At 35.4% G+C, this 25,000-nt stretch overlaps 1 protein-coding gene across 4 annotated transcripts in view; it reads right to left on the reverse strand.

Annotated features, from left to right (window-relative positions):
* LOC121321994 (exocyst complex component 6) overlaps positions 1-25,000 on the reverse strand; it is an 88,794-nt gene that overhangs the window by 59,031 nt on the left and 4,763 nt on the right. For all 4 annotated transcript variants that reach the window (XM_041261399.1, XM_041261398.1, XM_041261397.1 and 1 more), the window contains exons 2-8: positions 13,995-14,166; positions 11,868-11,915; positions 11,624-11,714; positions 10,666-10,711; positions 4,638-4,842; positions 2,033-2,188; positions 1,478-1,546 (exon numbers count right to left, since the gene is read on the reverse strand). In XM_041261399.1, coding sequence (XP_041117333.1) covers positions 1,478-1,546; positions 2,033-2,188; positions 4,638-4,842; positions 10,666-10,711; positions 11,624-11,714; positions 11,868-11,915; positions 13,995-14,166 — 787 coding nt within the window. The remainder of the gene's footprint in view (positions 1-1,477; positions 1,547-2,032; positions 2,189-4,637; positions 4,843-10,665; positions 10,712-11,623; positions 11,715-11,867; positions 11,916-13,994; positions 14,167-25,000) is intronic.

The raw sequence follows: 25,000 nt of genomic DNA on the forward strand, positions 1-25,000 counted from the left end.
ACGAGGGTGCCCTACGCTAACCCATATTTTGGGGGCCCTATGCACAACAGCTTGTGAGACAGTGTTGTAATTAACATTCTGTAGGTAAAGTGTATCTGCAAGAAAGCTTTCAGTTCTACATCAGATGCATGTTCACCATTTAAGTCTTGCAAAACACACACAATGTGCAACACATACTGATATTGGGAACCAGTCAACTTGTCAGTGACCACTGACAAGCAACCAGACTGTTTTACTAATTCCATAATCTGCTTCCTTTACTCTGCAACTTTAGGCAAGTATTCACGTCTCACACGGGCTCATAAAAGTATCTGCCACATAGTCTGAAGAATTTACGTTCATTTTTAGTTGTCCGATTTTTCAAGTGGAATATTTGTGCAAACGCCTCTGTCAGGTCAAAATGTAACATTGTTTTGTACTTCATGATTTTCAGTGGACTTTTGGAACACGGAAGTCACCATTTTTAGTTTCTTTGCAAGTAAAGCAGTCGCGGTACTCTAGATTTCCGCCTTTCTCTTTTGGTGAATACTTAAATCTAAATGCTTTTTGGTAGTGATCTACAGTAACGTTGCAGGATGTACAGAAGAGCTTCCCTCCATCGCTGTGTAAAACTCCTGCTGGACACTGCTTTACGTGATCTGCTGCAGACACATTTTTAGAGACATCTATTTTCTTGTTTACAGCGTGTAGTACTTTAATTTCCTACCTAAATTGCATATGCTGTAGTCATATGACAATCACTCCACAGCACCATGTGCATGGCGAATAATACATGTTTACCTTTACCTGCCTTTTTAAAATTTTTTTTTTTTTAATTCAAACCGCCTAATTTAAAAAGGAAAGTTTCTAAAATCTAAAGAGGCATACTGTGCACATTTGAGACAAGTCAGGTTTTTAAATTGACTCTAAAACTGAAATAAATGGATGCGTAAATTGAGCATGATTCATACACTTTATCCTGCAGACTGACACCTCTGATGTAGACGAAGCTGACACCCTGCGATCCTTTAAGAAGCTGCTCGATGAGATTCTGGGATCAATAAACTACTAACAACCAAACGAGCAAGATGGGCCAAATGGCCTCCTCTCATTTGTAAACTTTCTTATGTTTTAAGGCTGGTGACGGGTATTTTCCAGGAGGCAACGGGCATTGAGCATTTAGTACTGTACATTAGCAGGAAGCTGCTTGCGTGAGAGACAGACCAGGTATGCTGTAATCGAGAAGGAATGCCTAGTCGTTATTAAAATTTAAAAAAAAGAACCGAAAGCAAGTTTATGTGTGCCTCTTCCTGTGTGTGTGGGCCTGGCTGCCCACATTTTTTAAATGTCTCAAAAAAAAAAAAAAAAAAAAAAGTCTCAAAAACTTCAACCTCGCGTAGGTCCCACTTCTGATGGGGGCCCTACGCTACACCATAATTTGAGTATAGGTTAATCCAGCCCTGATAAATACCATATATAGTACAAATAATACACTTACCAAAACGGTATAAATATGAAGACATCTAAACACAGGTGAGAAATCCACGAGATCTTGGGCAGTCAACACCTGCAAAATAATTAAGGCATATTCCTTTCATTTAGTTGTGCAGTACAATTTGCCAATTGACACCAGTCATTGTTTACCCAGGTTTTCGGTTTTCATTAAAATAATAGCTGTTAAAACAAGAAACAATTGTTTGTATATATTTTACAAAAATTATAATAGACGACACCATCCGATTAGATGTGTGCCATAAAAAAGTGGCTTTGTGGCACACAGGTTCCAAGGTGGAGGAAGCTTGTGTCAGCTGAAACTAATGCTATACACCAATGAATGTGTAAATGAAAAAGTGTTGCAGCTTTTGTATGCTTTCAAATGAATTGCACATGGGGTAATATTCCTGGCGAATGGATTCAAATAAAATCTCAAAAACACCTTGATGCTTTGTTTAAAAAAAAAAAGAAAATAGAGACTGCAAGGACATACAGCAGTAAAGATCTCAAATGTAATTAATGATATTCACTTCAAAATCAATCAAAAATAAAAGTTAACCTCGTCATCATGTTCTTCCTCTTCATCTACTCCCACTTCCGATGCTACCCCATTCTCCAGACTGGATGCTTTGCCATTCAGCATGTAGAGAGGCTTCCCATAGCCCATGTTGGCTTGCTTCTGTACAGCACTGTTAAATGTTCTATGTTGCTGCGCCTAGTACAATTGTGGGTCAACGCAACAATTTTAAAGTTACATTAAAACCAACTAAGAAAAGAAAGCCATTTTATAAAGTATGTTTTTAGTTTTGACTTGAAAACTGGAACAGTCCCAGCTTTCCTGACAAACAAAGGCAGAGCATTCCATAATGTAGGAGCTCTTTTGTTGACCCTAGGAATAAAACAGCAGCCCTGCATCCTGTGATCTCAGAGTCCGGTTTGGATGATACGGTTATATATACAGTGGCTCTCAAAAGTATTCACCGCCCCCCCCCCCCCCCCCTTGGACTTTTCCAAATTTTATTGTGCTACAACATGGAATCGAAATGGATTTAATTAGGAGTTTTTACACAAAAATGTCCATAATGTCAAAGTGAAATAATAATTGTTCTAAATTATTTACAAACATAAAACAGAAAATTATTGATTGCATAAGTATTCACCCTCTTTGCTACGACACACCTAAATAAGCTCTGGTGCAACCAATTGTCTTTAGAAGTCACATAATTAGTTGAATGGAGTCCATCTGTGTGCAATTAAGGTATTTCACATGATTTCAGGTTAAATACACCTGTCTCTGGGAGATCCCATGGTTGGTTAGTAAATTTCCTAACAAAAACTACATCACGAAGATGAAGGAACATTCAAACAAAATCCAGAATAAGGTTCTTCAAAAGCAACAATCAAGAGTAGGATATAAGAACATTTCCAAGGCATTGAATATGGCACAACTGTGACTCTGTCTAGAACAGGCCGTCCTCAAAAACTGTGTATCCAGGTGAGAAGGGCACTAGTCAGGGAAGCCACCAAGAGGCATATGGCAACTCTAAAGGAGTTACAGTCTTCCACGGCTGAGCTGGGAGACACTGTGCATATGGCAACAATAGCCCGGGTGCTTCACAAAACTGGCCTTTATGGGAAAGTGGCAAAAAAAAAGCCATTGTTGAAAAAAAACTCACATCAAATCTCAGCTAGAGTTTGCCAGAAGGCATGTGGGAGACTGAGACCAAGTGGAAGAAGATTCTATGGTCTGATAAGACCAAAATAGAGATTTTTGGCCTCAACGCTAAGCACTATGTTTGGCGCAAGCCTAGCTCCGCACATCAACCTGAGAACACCATCCCTACCGTAAAGCATGGTGGTGGCAGCATCATGCTATGGGGATGCTTCTCTTCATCGGGGCCTGGAAAGCTTGTGAAGATAGAAGGCAAAATGGATGCAGCAAAGTACAGAGAAATCCTGGAGGAAAACCTGCTGAAGTCTACAAGAGACCTGGGACTTGGGAGAAGATTCATCTTGCAGCAGGGCAATGACTCCAAACATACAGCCAAAGCCACACTGGAGTGGCTTAAAAACAAAAAGGTCAATGTCCTGGAGTGGCCCAGTCAAAGCACAGACCTCAATCCAATTGAGAATATGTGGAAAGAGTTGAAAATTGCTGTTCACCAAAGGTCCCCCATCCAACTTGACGGAGCTTGAGCAATTTTGCAAAGAAGAATAGGCAAAAATTGCAGTGTCCAGATATGCAAAGCTGGTAGAGACTTATCCAAATAGACTCATGGCTGTAATTGCTGCCAAATGTGCCTCTACCAAATATTGACTCAAGGGGGTGAATACTTATGCAATCAACTATTTTCTGTTTTGTATTTGTAATTACAGTGGCTAAAACTCCTAATTAAATCCATTTTGAACACAATAAAATGTGGAAAAGTCCAAGGGGGGGGGGGGGGGGTGAATACTTTTGAGAACCACTGTGTGTAATATATATAACACCAAAAAACGTATTTTACTCAATAATAAATAAAGAAATAAATAAAACATACATTCACGAAAGTTCTAGCAAGATCTATCCCACAAAAACAGAATGGAATTTTGTCATCCCCACAAAGAAAAATTTAATGCAGAGAGAGAAATATTCTCTCAATACCTGAAAAACGTTGGAAGTTTGTAAATTAAATGACAATGCACATGATAGTTTAAACAATAAATAACCCTTTACATAAAAGTTTTAAACTTTACAATATTATTTATTACAAACAACACACACTAAAACATATCAGTTGTTATTTCATCATCGACCTGATCCTAAATAGGTGTTTGTCCCCAATACTCTGTAATGGAATTATTTTGTTTGCTCTTTGGAACTGTTGAACTGATTAAAACTATCATGCATACAAATAGTGCCATTGTCATTCATGATTTATTTTAATCAGATCCAAACAACAAACACAAAGGAATCAATTAACGTGAGTGACAGACACCTATTTTGGATAAAGCCCTCGTGGGGTTGTAGTGACTCAGGTTTTGCTCTTGTGGTTTATCATGTCACTGGAATGCTTCAAAGGATTTGTGTGCAAATTATATCCTTACTGTTATTTTGGTGCTAGTGTACTGGCACATTGAAGTCACAGGAAGATTTAAGATTTTGCCCCGGAGTGCGATCTCACCTGCTTCATTGCCGTTTCACCTATCTTATCAGAGTGTTTCCGGATACTTTCCAGGAAATCTTTCAGGTCAGACATGGATATTTCTTTGATTTCCTCCCGCAGTTTGGGAAGAGTTTCAGCCATAATCTGACAGAACCTGTATTTGCTAACTCGAGGAATATAGATATTTTCAAGCTGTTCCATAGTTTTCAAAGCAGCGTAGTATCTGAAAAATAAATGCATTTTTTTACATTTTTAAACACATTTATTAAACTACAATAAACAACATATAATGTATGTTATGTACAGGGTGTAAAGCTAGTATATACATTTAGAACAATAATTAATATTATACATTAATATGTACAGTTGACCTTTCTTATGGTGTCTTCACATAATGCAGTGTTTCCAAGAATCACTTTATCTTTGCTGTATTGTCTATGTTGCAGCAATATATTTTATAACATCATATCAATTTTTCTGATATTTTTCATTCAAAAGTCCTAAGTCACTTGTGGGATACATTTCTCAATTTATAATCTGGAGCATTCGCCAGGAGAAAGAGATTTTCTCTTATAAACATTGCGGTGAATCCAGATCAGGCTGCCTCCTGCAACAATGCTCGTTTTTTTTTTTTTTCCTACAAAACACCAATCAGCACCAGCACTGATGTGGATACACTGACATTTTGAAAAGAGAAATTCTCTTTCTCCTGCTTAATAAAATGCTCAAATAATTTCCTACCGCTCTTACTAATATCTTTTTTTCTAAAAAAGCTGAATATCTGAAGCGATATGGATTCAGAAATTACCACTACAGTTGTGCAACTGCAACTTTTGCCCCCCTCTATAACTGATTTAGGAAAGGGAAATGTCTCTATACAAAATTACCGTTGCAGAGGGGACAGAAATTACAGATGCACACCAATAACGGTCATTTTTCAAACCACTTCAGAAATTCAGATGTGTGTGCTTTTCACCCACTGATTCAGATCAGTAGTTGAATGGGGCATTAGCTTACCAAGTCTGGTAAATAATGATCTAAACAGAAACAACAACAGACAAGAACAATAAGAGAGATCAAAAACAGTAAGACATTAAATCAGGCAATAATTTAAATAAGAGGCTACAGAGTTAGAAGGGCAGGTAATAATACTTACTAAAAACATTTTAGGAATTAATAACGAACAAAATGGCTTGCTTCCGTGTCAGATCATTTTTATTATTCACTTTTTAGATTACAAAAGCACACAAAGTATTAGCAATTTTTTTATAAAGAAATATAAGCATACATAAGCCACTAGTATAATTTTGTGTGTTGTAGAACAGCCTTTTAACTATGCACTTCAGAAGACTTTGTGTGGCTACAGAAGGCTGTTTGGAGCTACTAAACATTTTACTGTGTCATATTTTTTCCCCTGCAAATTCCTAGAATATATACAGTACATATATATATATATATATATATATATATATATATATATATATATATATTTTTTTTTTTTTTTTTTTTTTTTTTTTTTTTTCATAAACCTGGAGGGACATCATTACATGGCTTCCCAGACAACAGGATTAAGGTTGCGTGGCTACTCGTTTTTTTAATGGAATGCACAAATCTCTGCAACTGCGTAACCCAAAGAACTAAAATGCATGAGCATAAGCAGATTCAAAAGCAAATTAAAATATCTTTCATCCCGGTTGGCATTAAATGTAATTCATGCAATAGTGGTTTTTTTCTTTTTTTAAATACAATGCCAGTGCAGCATGTTTCTACAGATAGGTTATGCCCTTATCACACTGCACAAAAGAACAATGCCCAAAGTGACAAAGCTTCAAGGGGGATAAACCCAGAATAGCATCAAAACCATACGAAAGGCTTTATTCAAATTATACAGATCAGCTTATCAGAGCAGAGCTCGTTCATCTGGAGGGTTCTGACTGGTGTTTGAGATCAGCATTAATATAATCCATCTCAAATCCATTCTGAAGCCCTGTACAAATTATATATATCTGCAGCTCAAGACCTTGCCCTTTTATCATCTGTTCTAATATAAACATTGTGGCCTTTTGCATTTGAAGGTCAGCTACAGGTCAGGATTTAAACTGCATAATTTTTGCACACAGTTTTATGCAATAATCAATATGCTTTCTTTCACTTTCAAATTCTATGTAGTCTGATTACTCCAGTAAAAATAAAGGTGATTTTGAATAAAGATTGTTAACAAATACAAACTTAAATTTAAAAAAAATAATAATAAAATGCTCAAGTGCAAATAGGGTATTATGTATTAAATACTCAGAAGAGAAAAAAAAAAAAAACATTATGGGCATGACTGCTGACCTTATTAGCACTATGAAAGATGAGCAAAGTTCAGAATAAAAATATATCAGATTTTTTTAGAAGAAGTGTGCCTTTTTATTGTCATTGTTTATATTTTTTGCACAGGGCAACCTATTTCTCCTGTTTATTTGTTTCAAGCACAGGTGGGATCATTTCTGACAAAAGCACACCAAGCCAACCTGCCAGTTTATGTAGAATTTACAGTGGCAAGAATGACCCAGCAGGAGCTTTGCAATAGTACTTCTACCTACAGTTGTATAACAACATACATCCCTCGCCACAGCTGTAAACACAAAACGCAGAGCAATGTGTATGGAATTTCAGTATATATTTAAAGATACAAGCATTTCCAAGAGATCTTTATATTAGTTCCACTCAGTGAATCAATAGGCGTGTCTCTGCTGCGACTTCCAGTGATGGGTTTACAAAAAACTGTCGACATTTGACTTAATTTATCATATTTTTTCATATACAGTGTTTAACGTTATTGATGGACATTTAGAAACTCCAATATAGGATAATAAAACTCAGGTCTGACTTATCTCTCAGGATAGATCTTAAAGCACACAATCTATACTTGTAGTAGCTACTAGAGTGTTTAACGCAATAGAAAACCTAGGATGTTAAAAAAAAAAAAAAAAAAAAGTTGAGAAGCATTTCAAAATGTATAATTCACAAAAACTTTTCTGTGAAATGCACACAAAACAAGTAAAAGATTGAAGGCTCTCGAGTGTGACAAATATATTGAAATTAATAAATATCAAGGGCTAACAACCAGAAGCCAAACAGTCTAAGCTGTAGCATGTGGGAACAGGTGCTTACATTCCTTGGGTGGGTGTTATTAGTTAAGTGGGGTATCAGGAAATGATCTCAGATCCTGTTCAACTAACTAGCTTCTGATAAAGGTGCCAACATTGAGATGCCTGGAAGTCCACAATTCCCACATGCAAGCACTATGAAACAGAAGGGATAAGGTACTTGAAAACCGAGATAAGCACATGCAACTACCCAAGTATATCTACAGCATATGTGGTTACCTATACAGGTATACTTGTGTAAAACCATTGATAAAAAGAAATACTATGTTCCTTATTTTACAGGGGGATGTTGTCTCGTATTTCTCAAGTGTTCTACATTTTTATTATGCGTTACTGAATATTTTCAGGTTTTGAAGTTATGCTTCCTCCTGAGAATACTGTAAAACAAGGTTTCCTGTATTACAGCTACAACTAAAATAAATTACTTTTGACCACAAAGTGCATAAATACGGCAACACCTGGGCTTATGGAAAGAAAAAAGAAAAACAAAATTGAGAGTTATCTACACCCCGGCAATGTGCGAGGTTATAATGTACACAGGGGTGGCAGAGGTTTGCTATGCATGTACCAAGAGCCGGCAGTTCTGCAGCGTAAATCAGTGGAGTAGGACACTGTAGGAGACCCAGGAGTAGCAGTTGTAATCTGTGGTGTAGTGTCTAATCGGACAACAGCAGTAATAATAATCATTTCTCTACTAGAAACGCAGGCTGATTTCATATGCAAGTAGTTCACTGATCCTGTTTTAATCTATTTTTTAATGTTATTTTTCTGGCATCACATAAAATTGTCAACTACAGGAATGAGAGGTTACTCAATCCATGTGTGGTTTTACATAACTTATCTTATAAATAACCGGGTATGAAGTCCATCTAGTAAAACTGGGCTGGCCATTGATGTGGAGTGATGCAGTCAGTTATTGAAAGTTCCCTTTGTAAAAGTGCTAACTGTTTTACTCAAACAAGCTGGTCAATATATTGAAGAATTTACAGAACTAAATTTTTCTAAATTTTACAAAAGTGCTGGGACAAACATTCAAATAGTCAAAACAAACACAGCTTAAATTTTAAATCATAGTCAAAAAAATCACTATGTCCATGTTCGTTCTTATAGTGTATAAAATTACTGTATCAAAATATGAACACGTTATTTTTATTTGCATAAATCATTTTGTTTTAAACTTCAGTCCAATCACTGTTATAATACACAACAAAGGCTGTGTGGTACTTTTAACAAACATACAGTCAAAAAACTAAAAGTTTTTAACTCTTTTTAAAAACACATCCACAACTTTAATCAGCCGTCTGCCTTCATCAATGTCAGCCGCCCACCTTCATCAGTGTCGTACTCCACTGATGAAAGCAGACTGTCTAAACGTTGTCTACTGGACTTAGAATTTTCTTCAGCCTTTATTCAGTTTTCTTTTAAATGCACTGCACTTGTCAAACACATCAGAAAATATTAAATGGCAAAACGCAGGTCTTAACTAGACAATGTCCAGGCACAGTCATTAGTGCACAGCAGCAACACAGAATAACGGAGAAATGCATTACACTAATTGCCTCAATTTGGTTGAAGCCTGTGACAGCCCTCTGGTGTACTGCAGTACTGTGAAGAAGGGCATGCAGAGGTCAATTGTCTTGCTGTTTGAGTGGTAAATCCATTTACAAAGTGCAATGATTGATTAAGCAGATATTAATGAACTAGAAAGGGATCATTATTTCCTCATTCTAGCTGTAGTGTCTTATTTTTATTATTTCAGAAAGCCCCCTAAAAAAAATTTTTTCTTTGTGTTTTTGTCATACCATTTTCATTAAATCTTGTAAACATCTTCTATAAAAAATAAAATGTACAACTGTATTACTTGTATATAAACTGTTTGAATTGTCTGTTAAATATCTGCTTCATTGTAGACTTAAGAGGTTACTTAATAATACGGTACAACATCTCAAATCTGTGGACTGTGGACCGGGGTATAGGCGGATATGTGAAAATGATGGAATTGATAACATCTACAGAAAATGACATTTACACATGCACAAATAGGTTACTGGACAAAAATAAAGTACAAACTGCTTTAAACATGGGGAAATGCCTTACTTTAAAAGTAAGAGAACATAAACGAGATTAAGAATACAATGCAATGCGGTTTACAGTATACAACAAGCAGGTGTATTCCATGATGCTGCTGAAAGCGCTTCGCCAAACGTGTAATTATTTATGTATTACTTTGCGCTATGTTTTTTGTTACTTTTGTGTGAACATGGGGCAGTTCAGCAGAAGGGATTGAATTGGCTGTCAGCCCCATTAATCATTAATTAATTATTGATAATTAGTTAAGCCCTCTGTGTAAAGGTGAGCTCCAAGCTTAGTACTTAGAGCTGCAAGTGATGAGTTAAGTTCAGGAATAAAACTGCTATCTGCGAGAGACTTACCTGTTCTACTGTCTCAGGGGTATTTGTATTTTGTGATTCTTTATTTTGGCAACTGTGCCATTTGTTTTCTTAGTTTCTGGTTTATTATTTTATGAAGTCCTGAGAGCTCATGCGTGTTTACTGAGTTTTTGGTCTGACGTCACCACTCAAGCCATCCTATCCACAAGCACCTCACATTATTTTTATTTCGCGCTAAATGATTTTGTTGACCCCACAAACGACTTTAGATGTGGTTCTGCCTTCTCAATATGTGTCACAGTACTTTTGCCCAAAATCCGCTGTTTTCTTTTCCTAAATTTCTCCCTTTTCAAGTCGAGAGGATTTCAAATAGTTTTTGGATTGTTACAACAATTAACATGGTACTAACCCTGGGCGGTTAACTGGTCAGGGGGGTTATGTGACGGTCGGAGATGCAACGTTGTACTGTACAACAGTTCTGAAGTGGAAAAAGTGTCTCACCTTTTGGAATCCAACTGTTCTTTCAGCTTGCTGTACATTTCTAGAACTGCACAGAAAAAAGGAAAAACAGCACACATTTGCTCTTAATATGGCTAAAAGACTACAGTATTTTCAGTTAGATACTAGTCAAATACAGCCTTAAACCATACATTTTTAGTACAGATGTAGCATGTTCAGTAACACATTAAGCATAGTAAGTGATGTAACAGATTTAAAGTCTCAATAGTGTATTTTTCAACAGGCGTGAACTATATTAACACAAATATTATATCACCAATTTACGTCAAAATATCTACTAATGCAAACACACAGATTACAGCCTCATAATTAAAACAATTATATTTTTGTGTTTGGGTAATGCTACTGGATTTATGTGTGGCAAAAGACATCAAGGAGGAAATGTACATGTATGATAAGGGGAGATGGGGTTGGTAGGGTTTTTGCATACTAAAATGTGTCATCACAGGTCACATACATGCAGTTCTGAATGTATGTGCAATTTGCAAATACTTTGGAACTGCAAATATTTCAAGACTATCTTAAAGTAGCAAGCAGAATTTTCAATGAACAAATACACTTGTAGCTCTCAGTGTTGTACTAATAATAATTTAATAATTTATGCCAATATGAAAACACAAAGTACCAGTATTTTTTTCTAATTTTTCTCCTCCTCTGTTTTACAAACAAAAATATTGTATCAGGCATTAGCTGTCTTAGGTGTTTGTTAGAATATCAAACATTTTCATTGACTTTTTAAAATCTTGGGTTGATACAGGCAATTCATTGTATGGACAGGATGTAATGCATGCTTATTTTTTCTTATTAAAACTATTACAACATGTTTGTCTGTCAGAATCAAAACTCTACCTATTTCCTTAAGTCAAACATTGCAAGTTTATATTTAAATTAAGTGTAAAGTGAGTTTTAAGTTTTTTTTGTTTTTTAGGTCTTTCCTCACCAGGAATACATAACTGAAGTTTTTCAACAGTAGTTGCAATATTTCTCTGCTGCACCCTGCATTGGATCATCTCTTCAGTTTGGGCTGTCACCTTACATAAAAAAAAAAAAAAAAAAGGTCAAACACCATTTTAATAAGCAATCTTATATTTCCTATATAATCCTATATATTGATTTTATTTAAAACTAGTATTAATAATAATAATAATAATAATAATAATAATAATAATAATAGACATATATACCTCTTTTCCAGCATCCTGAAGTCTTCGATTGGTATCAGTCACTTGAACCTTAAAAAATAATATCACTTTTGTTAGACAAATATGCACAGAAGTCCCTGTTGTAACTGCTCACCCCTGTAATCAGATCATACTTCATGAGGAGTCAAGAACAAAGAGATGCAAATTCAAATTAAATCTGCAGAGGGAACTTGAACTTTTGATCACAAATGGGCTTTTATACACTTTAATCATTTCTGACAACTCTTTCTAACAGATTCTGTGACAAACTTCTCAATTTTACTTGGGATTTTTGAACTTTACTTGTTCCTCCAGGTCTGTCAAACAATTCAAATCATTGACCCAATTGACCACTGGTCCCTTCTTGATAACCTCAATGAGCTCTATATGCCATTCTTTGTCTAACACAAAATGCTGATTGCATTTTCTGGTAATTAAACATTCATTTCTGCTGAATACAAACACTGGGTGATTGATTAACATCAAATGTGGAAACCTCCAAAACACAGCAGCATTTTAATGCCGCAGGTGCAGGCACAGCTCAACCTCAGACTTTCCCACATATTAAGTGACTCATTAGGTCATCATAATAAGGATGCACATTTTATTTTATTAAAAATCTCATTAATTTTCAAACAAAGATGCTCAGTGACCTCGTTGATGCTGTAGCTGGTCCCTTGTTATCTGAATATCCTTTATATAATGCTTGTCTAATTACAACCTTGGGTGAACTACTCTTGTACCAGTCGATGCACATATTCTACTCTCAGAAGTGTAAAGGGAGCTAAAGAGAATTGGCCTATGCCTGAACTTTAAACTCTCAGATTGTTCTTTAAAACACTAAAAACTAAATCAAAGGGCTTATATGATCCTTGTTTTCTGCACATTCCCCAGGTATCTACATAGATTAATAGACTGTGCTATAGTCCATAACTATGGCAAATTGGTATCTTAATTAACTACAGTTCAAAACTACAAAAAGGCAGCTCGTTTTTTAAAAGGCCTCCTATAATCCATATAAATGTAAAAGAAATACATGACAGACATACTAATGCTTATATTTATTTTTTGTGAGTGGACATATGCATTCCATCTGCATCTTTTGTGTGGATTTCAGTCTCACCAATATAAATGCTAATGCAGGCAGTTTCTCACTGGGAATATTACGCCTTACGGGTCACTCAAAGCTGAAGGGTAGATTGGACACTCACTCACAGGGGGGAGAAAACCTGTATAACATGATACTACTACTCAGGGTATTCTTTGCTTAGAGTATTAAGCGATGGGATTAAGAGACGAAGCTGGAGAAAGACAGAGGCACAATGTGGTCTCCAGCATGAAAGGTATGCTTAGCTCTGAAGTCTGCAGATTTGTAATTCGGGGGGGGGGGGGGGGGGGGGGGGGTGCGGTTGACTCAAAAAGAGCTATACTGACCTCTGAGTGCAAGTACACATCATCTGCTTACCGTTTCTAAGCCATTTAAAGCATTTCAACAATGACCAGCAAAGGCAATCACAAACTAACCAACAACACGCTTGATTAAGGCACTGATTTCCAATATAAAAAAAAAAGAGTAGAAACAGGCAAAAGACTATATCAGTGGTACTAGATTTATGTCTGTTTTACATTCACTGGAAGTTTTGAAACATCCATTCCATCACCTACATTTCATTTTACGGGATTTTATTATTATTTTTTTTTTAAAGCCTCCAGATACAGTACTATTACAGCAGACATCATTTTGCAGTAGTTGTCATTTCACAGATGTGTACTTTTGTGCCATTAACACTTCAAACTTAATTCAGCACTGAGTAACTTTACATAAAGACTACATTAGGTTAACTAATAAAATATTCCCAGTTTGTATACTGAATAATAAACCGAAATGTATATAACATATTATAATATTTTATGTTTTAGTGGAGTTACCTATCATATTCCTTTCTATGAGTGTTAAATGGGACAGCAGTACAGTGTTGTGAACAAGCAAATACCAGGGAATGACCCAGGAGCAAACACATACACAATAGGATAGATCTATGTGTTCAACAAAGCACAGTATTAAGTTGAAAACTGCTGTGTGTCATCCATTCTATTTAAGAAGTCCTATTTATTGCAAGTATTTCTTACCATTAGCTTTTCTGCGTCTGCTCTCACTTTCAAGAGTTCTGTAATGGCATCCACGAAACCCTGATGGTGAAAATTGCACATTTTCTCAATCTCCCGGTCATGGTTACGGATGCGAGCATCGAGTTTCTCCATAAACCTCTTGTGTGAGTTGGGTTGGTCATCATATACAGATCTGAAATACAGGGAATCAATTAAAAATAATGATCAATTGGACAATGGTGCGCAGATGTCAGAGAAACTGGTAATTTAAACATTTCCACTACTCCACAACTCTATTAGATAAACTACTATTTCCTAATACCTTTGCAGTAAGTGAAATAGTCTGTTTGCAGCTTGACCATTATGTGAGCTTGACAAAACAGCAGCAACTGTTGGTACCATCTGTATAGCTTTGTGTTTGATATGCATTTTCAAAACTGAAGTATAAAACAGAAGCAAATAACCAAAATTGCATCTTATTACGATTTAACACATGTGACTGTGAATGCAATAGGGTTTCCCATCAGTTATGAAAAATATGAGCAAATGCATTAGGCATAACTTAAAAGAAACTACATCAAGTAAACAAACGTTTCGGCTTTTGCCTTCTTCATTATATACTTATGATAGCACAAGATGAAACATGAATCTGTGCAACTTTTTATTTATTTTTTTTTGACTGTGTTGTAAAGTTATGGATGAAAAATACACAAGCTGAAACTTGTATCTACTTGTCCTAGTTACATTTAGTTTTACAGCAATATTCAATACAGACACACTTAACATACTGAAATAAATTATTCTGCTGTTTTAAAAAGATATCTTGCTCTTCCATGTGGGATAGAGAGAGCGCTTGTAACATCCACTGTTCTAAGGCAAGCCCCAGTGGCCTAATGATCAACATTCCACATTTCCTCTCCAGGGACAGTCTAGTGGGTCCTGCAAGGGATCAGTCATCACGAAGGGCAGGAAAGCACTGGCCTTTCCCAACTTGTCTCAGGATCTTCACACAGCTCATAGTCCATAACTGCTATTTCAGTAACCTTGTGAGCTCCACAAAAAACAATTACAATAAATGACCACGAACTGCAGCAATGAAAGTGTCACACAAATTGTTTTTACATAAAGAACCTGTCACAACTATTCCCACTGCTTGCCTTTTATAAATGTGCACAGCTTTATTTGTTTTGCATCACGCACCAATTACTAAATAAAAAAATAGACCCATTTTCATATATTTAAGAAGGTGATTCCCATGTTGAAAATACAAGCTCATTCAAAGTTCCCAGCAGAAAACATTGTAACAAAATCGCAATTTGAAAGAAAAAAAAAAAAGGAGTTTTCGTTGCGAATGTGTTTACATTTTTGTTTAGCTTCCCTGAGCTACAGAACATCTGAGCATGCAAGTCACAGTTCTAACCTGCTGAAGATGAACAGCAGGAACGTGTGTGTATTTCACAGTCTGATGGAATGGCTTCAAGTGGAAGGGGGTGTCTGCAGCTGAAACTGCTTTTACAAGGGAATGGAAGTAAACTGGAGAGACAACAAGGTCTGTTTGTAATGTATTAGACCTACATTATTGCTCTGGCAAAGCAATAAAAAAAAATGATTGGCTTGCCTTGACAATCCCTAGTCATCATTTTAATTGTTTAACATAAGTAGTTTACTGTACCTATATGTATTTGTAATCTTTTTTTTTTTTTAATGTTAAAAGATGTTAACTTGAAGCACTGTAAAGTTAAAAGAGGACAAGACATTGTGGCATAGTTGCCAGCAAGTATGCTTGAGCCTTGCTGCTGGCACTGCTCATTTCTGGTACAGTCTTGACTCAATTCCGTCTAGGAGCAGGTAAAGTTTCTTCCAGTACTATTTTCAATACATAAACCAGAGACAGAAATGAAAAAAACATTATCCAGTGAAGGTTGTTTTTTTTTTTTTTTAAAAGACCAACCTACCTGGACAACTTTAAAAGTTAGGTTATAGTAAATTAACAATTTTAAGGTGGTCTAAGTGAAAGGCATAAAATGCTAAATTGTTACAGCACAGACAGTGTGGGTTGCTTAAAAGGAAATCTGACCTGTAGGTAAGGACTAGGTTATCTTGCATCTACTCCAGCACTTTGAACTCTTTACTGAAAAGTCTATCAAACCCCATGGGTAATTATTTGGTTCAAAGTTTTATCGAAACTGAGCAGGTGTTACTTGTCTTATTTACGCACTGACTAAGAGGTATAACTATCCAAATCTTCCAATGTTAGTGGGATTTTTAAAAATCAGCTAGGATGATTCTTTGAAAAAAACTGGGAATCAGGTACAGCAAAGCCTTTAAAAGCCATAATACTGCAACAGACCCACTTTGAAGCTGTATACTACCATATAACAACTGTAAACAGACATTGCAAAAGGTACAAATATTAAAAAATAAAGTCAGCATAACATGTTGCAACATAATTAGAAGACTAAAATGGGTGGGGTTGGGGGTGATCAAAAGCATGCCGTAGACAACAGTTCTTGGCTGCGTAAAGTCTATTTTTATAGGAGGATTAGCAGAACATCATCTTTCTTTACTTCAGTTGCAAATAAAGGAAGAGAAAACTGGTTCATCTGTCTATTTGAAAGAGCAAAAAGCTCTTTCAAACCTGGATGCTTCAGTTTGATTAAATAAACACCAGGTTTGGAGACTTGGCCCAATATTTCCCAGCTGCGCAGTAATTCTCTAGGTTACAATAAAAGCACATTTAACAAAGGAGGTGGTGACACTGAACCAATATGTGCAAAAATAAAACTGTTGCATTGTTTGGCTCTTTAAGGTGCTATTGTTTACTATGAAATCAGTACTCTATAGTCTTGTTAAGTAGCCAAAATAGTTTTCCAAGTTCAAATTTCACGTTGTGGTTTCACCCATCTTTGTATTTGTACACAGCGATCTGCCTAATTATGTATCCAGTATATGTGTGCTTTGTTCTCGTTATTCTGAACTTCATTTGAAATATAGCCTGCAGTAAAAGATATCTCAGAGTTAGTATATTATACCAGCCATGGTTATGTTGCACCCAATTTGAATTTAAAACATTCAAACCACGGTGAATTTAATTGTAATCCCCTGCATATCTGGTCAAGTGACTTATAAAACTTTTTTTTTTTGTGTGTGTGCGCGGAATCATTACTTGTTTCATATAAAAACAAATCTGGCAACAATCATATTTTAAAAGAACTACAGCTTGAAGCCACATCTCATACAATAAGAAACACCCTACACACGGCAGTGTTAATGTTTGGAGCTCCTTGCAGTAGATCTGTTGTACACTACAGTACCACCAGCCTTTTTTTTTTTTTTTAAACATAGGGCAACATTTACATATGGACAGCTTGAAGATATTTTTCTTCTTGTGGTCTCCAGTAGATGAACAGCAGTTCTTTTAAGGATAAAGATCGCCACCTAGTGTTAACATTTACCTCTTTATACTTCATTTGTTACCAGGCTATACCTTTTAGTGTGAGCTTAGACATAACTGAGCTTATACCTTTTTGTACAGGTAACCTACAATGAAGGCGCACTGGAAAAACTGGGACTGGATCAAACTGCTGTGCAATGGAAGTCCTCAGACATTCCCTGTTACAACCCCAAAAGGGACAGACAGACAGTGTTATGTTAGAAAAATGTGGTATTTTTATCTCCAGTAAGTAACTGGCAGGTTGTTCTTCAGGATTTAGAGATTCTGTCAACATACCATAGACTAAAAAATAAAAAGGATTACTGTAAGAAGTAGTAGTAGTCTGTGCAGCAGTGTTATCTAATGAATATTATTTTCTTGTGATTTTATACATTGGTTGCAGTTTCAAATTCTATAATATCACTATGTAACACAATTTTTGTTCCTGGGTAGTAAGTGTTATTTCCTAATTGCTTATGCCTCAAAAGTATAGAAAATGGCTATTATTCCCCACAGACTTTGCTTTTGTGACCAGGACAGTGATATTTCAAAATATCACTATTTCCAATGGGAAAACGGGCAAATGTGTGTCTTTTCGTGCACATAAAGTAAAAAAAAACAACATATGAATCCAAATTAACATGTATTTATACTAAAGTAATACAAAAATGACTACAAAAGATTTAGAAGCGAGTAGTTTTTCGAGATTTACGATTATACTATAAATACAGTATAATCGTAAATCTTGAAAAACTACTCACTTCTAAATCTTCAAAATACTTTGACTTCGAAATATCACTGTCCTGGTCACAAAAGCAAAGTTTGTGGGGAAAATAGCCATTTTCTATACTTTTGAGGCATAAGCAATTAGGAAATAACACTTACTACCCAGGAACAACAAAAAAAAAAAAAAATGGGAAGTAATTAATAACATTTGCGTGCAAAACTGTTGAGACTAAAAAAACCTTCCTTAGTAACTAAAAATGTCCACTTCACCTCCTTATATTTAGTTTAATACTTCCATTGCCCCTTTCTATTTTCTCACTGCGTGTAACTTTGTTTTCGACAGTCCCTTCTGATGCCTAAAACCACCTACTGCCACAAGAGGGTACCATATACTATAGAATAACAATGTACACGTATGGCCAAAAGTTTTGCACTGCCCTATAGAATTAACAAATTTTGCTTCATAAGTCAAATCAGACCTGCAGAAAAAAACATATTGAATTGCATACCACTTTCTAGTTTTCCATATTCTTAATAAAAAGCTGATGGGATTCAAGGAAACACATGTACATGCATTAGGGAGTGGTTAACATCTAGAAAACAGAAAGTACTGATTAGAGGAAAAACCTCAGAATGGAGCGTGGTAACCAGTGGTGTACCACAGGGATCAGTATTAGGTCCTCTGCTATTCCTAATCTACATTAATGATTTAGATTCTGGTATAGTAAGCAAACTTGTTAAATTTGCAGACGACACAAAAGTAGGAGGAGTGGCAAACACTGTTGCAGCAGCAAAGGTCATTCAAAATGACCTAGACAAGATTCAGAACTGGGCAGACACATGGCAAATGACATTTAATAGAGAAAAGTGTAAGGTACTGCATGCAGGAAATAAAAATGTACATTATAAATATCATATGGGAGATACTGAAATTGAAAAAGGAATCTATGAAAAAGACCTAGGAGTTTTTGTTGACTCAGAAATGTCTTCTTCTAGACAATGTGGGGAAGCTATAAAAAAGGCTAACAAGATGCTCGGATACATTGTGAAAAGTGTTGAATTTAAATCAAGGGAAATAATGTTAAAACTGTACAATGCACTAGTAAGACCTCATCTTGAATATTGTGTGCAGTTCTGGTCACCTCACTAGAAAAAAGATATTGCTGCTCTAGAAAGAGTGCAAAGAAGAGCGACCAGAATTATTCCGGGCTTAAAAGGCATGTCATATGCAGACAGGCTAAAAGAATTGAATCTGTTCAGTCTTGAACAAAAAAGACTACGTGGCGACCTAATTCAAGCATTCAAAATTCTAAAAGGTACTGACAGTGTCGACCCAAGGGACTTTTTCAGCCTGAAAAAAGAAACAAGGACCAGGGGTCACAAATGGAGATTAGACAAAGGGGCATTCAGAACAGAAAATAGGAGGCACTTTTTTTACACAGAGAATTGTGAGGGTCTGGAATCAACTCCCCGGTAATGTTGTTGAAGCTGACACCCTGGGATCCTTCAAGAAGCTGCTTGATGAGATTTGACACTTGAAATTTAACATGAATTACTACTATTATAGCTTCAGGTAGACCTTTGCCATATCATTTTGTATTTTCTTTAATTACATGATGTTAAATAAAAGAATAATATATGATGTTCATAACACAGAAATAGAGATGTTCAACTTTTTTTTTTTTTTTTTTTTTTAAACCTTTATTTTACTAGGTAAGCACATTGAGATTCAAATCTCTTTTACAAGTGCGACCTAGCCAAGAAAGGCAGCAGCAGCACAATAAAACACGGTATAAGAACACAAATACAAAAATAAAATACAAATCATAATAATACAGTCAACAATCAAATAGTAACAAACAGTAACAAGTCTATTCAACTACTTGAAACATGCACAACTCTCAAACAGGTTATTCGGGACTAAATGTTCGTACTGTTATACTTGTTTTGTGTTTTGTCTTTGTTTCAACATGTGTCCCCATTTTTTAACTAGGGTTCTAAGAAAGTGAAAATTCAAATGAATTAGAACAAGTTCTTAATATTTAAAACATGAGAATAGACACACCACATATTCACTCCAAATAGGGTTGTAATTTGAATTGGTGCCATTCTCTTTAACAAGCCTCCAACACCACAGATATAGAAACATGTTAGTTACCAATGGGATTAGCATATAATAAAATGTATTGTGATTATCATGCCACCTGTATACATAACTCGGTGAACCCCTGTGTATTGTACTGTACTAACATGAACAGTTAAAGAGTGACTGACATCATAAGCAGCCTTTAATACACTTCCTTATTTTACAGTCGTTAATGGAGGAAAAGTTAATTACAGTATATTTTAAAAGCAAACATTACTATGGAAATGTAAAAACAAAACCACTGTAAAACGATTGCCTAATTATCAACGACTTCCATTTCATTTTTTAAGATACTGATTGTTTTTGTTTTGAATTTGTCAAAGAGCTCCTTAACAGCAAAGGTAAATTATTAGTGTGCACTGGATATGCAATAGTCTAATAAAACTGCCACATTAGAATCAGAATCAGAGATAAGATAAGAGATAAATCATAAGATTTGATGAAAAAAGCCATCTAAACACGACACAACTAGGGCTAACCTTTTGAAAACGTATACAGTATGCAAGCACTCCAGACAATAAACATAAGGTTACGGTTAAAGTATATCACATATTTATAAAGGTTGAAATAAAAAAAATCTGTCCTGTAATAACTGTAAGGAGGTCTAGCACAGGGCTTCTCAAACTCGGTCCTGGGGACCCCCTGTGGCTGTTGGTTTTCATTCCAACCGAGCTCTCAATTACTTAACTAGACCCTTAATTGAAATGATAGTTTTCTTAATTAGACCTTTTCACTTGTTTTCATTTCTTGAACAGTTTCATATGTCAAGTTAGCTGAAACATTTTATAAGTAACTTGAACTGCAACTGTTTAAGAGCTGAAAACAAGTAAAAAGGTCTGATTAAGCAAATTATTAGTTCAATTAAGGGTCTAGTTCAGTAATTGAGAGTGCGGTTGGAATGAAAACCAGCAGCCACAGGGGGTCCCCAGAATCAGGGTTAAGAAGCCCTATAACTCAACTCAAATGTCAACACAGCAGTCCAGTTAACCTTGTGTATGCCCTCCTTTGCTTTTACTTGTCCTGTAATATTACCTCTACTCTGCCTTGAATACCTTTTTGAAAGAATACACAGAAACACATTGCTTTACTTTTTCTGTGTTGTTTGTACCGCAGAATTATATTTTTAAACATACACTCTTTTTTAATGTTGTAATTACAGATTATGGGTAAATATATATTTTGCCAGACTCATTTTGTGACGCTGTCTAGATTTCAGAATCTGGGGGTCCGTCTAGCTCCCAGATTTCTGGGCCTTCATTCAATCTCTGTTAAGTTAATTTCAATGCCACCATTTTCCCGTTTTATCTTGGGTTGGTTTAACATACAATAAGTTATTCATTTACTGGCATCTGCAGCAGACAGAGGAAAATGAATGATCCGTGGTGGACCCATCAAGGGGGGGCGCCATTCCTAAATATCAGGAACTCACTATTCATTGCTGTCTGCTCACAGGTTTCAGATCTAAAGTCCAAAAGTCACAGCCTTGTACAGGCTGAAGCACTGCCCGTTTGATTAGTGTAATAAAGACTCCCTCAAAAGCTATTCCACCATTAAACACATATAATAAAAGGAACACAACAAGGTGGTTTCTAAGCTCTGACAAACCAAGCTTTCAAAGTTACTGTAGATTACATTCTCCTAATAAGTTTTTGTAAGTCAATTTAAGACACAGGATTACATATACAAGCACATTTAAAAGCAATTAACATGCAAACGACTATATGACTGAAGTTTACGGCTTTGTTTCTACAATGGACACAAAAAAATGATGCAAAACATTTAAATAAGCTTTAAATGATTAACTTTTCACTCCAAAACAAGAATAATGCTGGAATTCTGTGATCATCTCCAGCAAAGCAGTTATTTCCATCTTGCTGCACACAGATGGCGTTCTATTGCCCTGCATATCATCTCTTCATCATATTACAGATTAACAGAATTGATAAGCACACAATAACCCAATTGTGACTAGTACAAACTATTCAGTTTACAGCTCACAGTTTACAGCTTCTTTGAACGCATACTGTAAATGGGATTACATGTATAACCCAATACCCAGGGTTATTATATATATATAAACTGCAATGAAAAAAATTTAAATAAAAACTGTAAAAGGTACTGTCTGAAGTCACATTACGGTATGACATCATGGCTATTGATAATTACTGGCTAATGCAAAGCTATTCGTAAGACCTCTATTACGCTTTTCAAATGTCAGTTCCAGCAGAAACACGCAGCTTCACTGCAGAACACTAACAATGGAAACCAATCTCCTCAAATCATCTTGCTTAGGAACAGGAGATGGGATTTTCACTTTTGCAAATCATTTTGAATTACTGAATTTGTTAAGAATGCATTTGGTTAATAAAGCATTTTGACACACTCATTTTAAAAACTAGTGTTTAAAAAAGTGTTGGCCTTGGCCTGCAAGGTGTTTAAATTGTTCTGAAGGGATGCACCTAGTCCCATTTGTCCAATACATATAAAATAATCCAGTGTAGACTATTCAGGAGTTCTACATAAAAACTAAAATCAGTGACAACAAGGAAAGCAAGGTAAATAATACATGTATTACAGAGGTATGGAAAAGCATATTTAAAAAAAAAACAAAAAAAAACTAACAAACAAAAAAAAAAAAAGCACGGTCAACAATTGTAAATGCATAGTATAACCATGCGGAAACCACCAATTTATAATGCAATTTTACTAATTGCAGTAATATAGTATTCACAATGTTTGAAGATTCTAATATCCATATCTATTTCCCTGAATTTCAAACAGCAACTGCTGAAACGTCCACTAGAGAGCTCCCTAATATTATTTGTTGATAGCAGCAGCTCAATTGAAAGGCACGATTTTATTTTAAATAGTACTGTGCAATGTGTTTCAAAACCTTGCATCTCATACCCTCTTACTTTGATATTTGATTGAAAACAAACAATCATTGAGGTAGTCCCCATATTTTAGATAAGGCCTCTTGCCAATTCAAAGTTATTGTACAGTACTGGCTGCTTGCTTCCATTGAAACGGCTTTATTATTTTATTTCCATGTGTCTGCTTCACATCTTGTCTGTACACTGAACATAAACGTTTATTGTATTAACTTGCAAATTAGATGTCTGGCTTTTCAGACAGTATATTGTATGCTCTGATACAGAAACTAGACAAGTCTGATAAATAAATTAAAAAAAACAAACAAAACAAACACTACATAATAATTTGTGATCTTGATAGACAAGACCTTTATTGTTAATTTTGTCAACAAAAAAGACTTTGTAAGTACAGTGTAAACCCCCTAACTGATCACGTTAGTACATTTTCATTTTGATCACATAAAGAGGTTGATTCAATAAAGTGTTTTTTTTTTTTTTTTATTGGTAGGCTTTGTATTGGTTGATCTGCAAAGGGAGTTCATTGTTTTACTGCAATACGCTGTTGATTCTACTAATGAGGTGTTACAGTTGACAATGCCTTGTGTGAGAGGTAACCATATCAGTGCATAGTCTAGTCATCCAATCATCAATGTCAATTTTAGGAATATATCCAGAAAAACAAAGTTGTTTTTCTGGTACATATTATGTATATCAGACTTGTAGTCGAGTCCTCAAACCTCAAGTCAGAGTCCGCGTCCGAGTGTCAAGTCCGAGACCGAGTCACAAGTCCTTGACTACCAAGTCGGAGTCCTTGAAGCAAACTCAAATCAATTTTCATTAAACTAGTGGTGGTAGTGGGGGAACAGTTTACCTAACGGACATTGTCTGATATCCCTCAGGAAAAATTCACAAATAATAAAATATTTAAAAAATAAAAAATGATTGACATTTTTTCTAGCTAGATTACTCTATTTGCATGCCTTCTTCAACTTGTCTGTCACTATCTTCTTTTCTTTTGGAATTGGAATGCTGTTTCAATGTACCTGGATTTTATAGATAAGCTTCAAGTTCAAGTTTGTGAACATTGTTTTTCACTTTGATAGACCCCGTAATCTGTCAGAGGTGGTACAATGACAGTTTAGTACAGGTGCAATCAATAATTAACAATTAATAAAAATTATTGTGATGGATGTTTTCCTGTCAAAAAGAGGTACATTTAGGATTAATTAAATTTTTTTTTTGCAAACATAAAGTAGAAACAGACAATCAATTTCGCTAAAAAAAAAAAAAATAATTCACGAGAAGTCCACCACAAAGTTGCACAAGTAAAACATCAACAGGAATTAATTTATTGTTAAGGATGCCCCTAGCAGCACTGAAACCAATAACCTCTTCAGTTCAAAATGAACTTCAGCAGCACAGAACAATGTGAAAGGTCAGCCAAATGCGCTCGCAGCTACAGATGTTTGGTGAGAAGGGATTTTCCAAAAGCAAGTGTTGAAAAGTTTTGAAAAATTTTAGCAGTCTTCAGCTTTAAATTCCTCCTATATGCTAGCACTGAAAATGATCACAGCAGTTATTGGCTTGTAGTGCTGTTTGAATATTCATTCATTTTTATTTAGCTGTAAAATGTATACTCATTACCACACAGTATTACACTAAAGTGCAGGAGTACCTTTTACCTGTTAAACAGGAGAAAAACTCAACTGTCCAAAATAACGTGTGTCATTTATTTCAGATATCATATATGCACTGTTCTTTTTTTTTTTATTTTATTTATTATTATTTCAAATATTCAAATAGTTGTCCCATCACTGTTTTCAAGCACTTGTGGAATTAGGCAAATCAG

This window comes from Polyodon spathula, chromosome 10 (assembly GCF_017654505.1).
Source record: "Polyodon spathula isolate WHYD16114869_AA chromosome 10, ASM1765450v1, whole genome shotgun sequence".
NCBI classification, from domain to species: Eukaryota; Metazoa; Chordata; class Actinopteri; order Acipenseriformes; family Polyodontidae; genus Polyodon; species Polyodon spathula.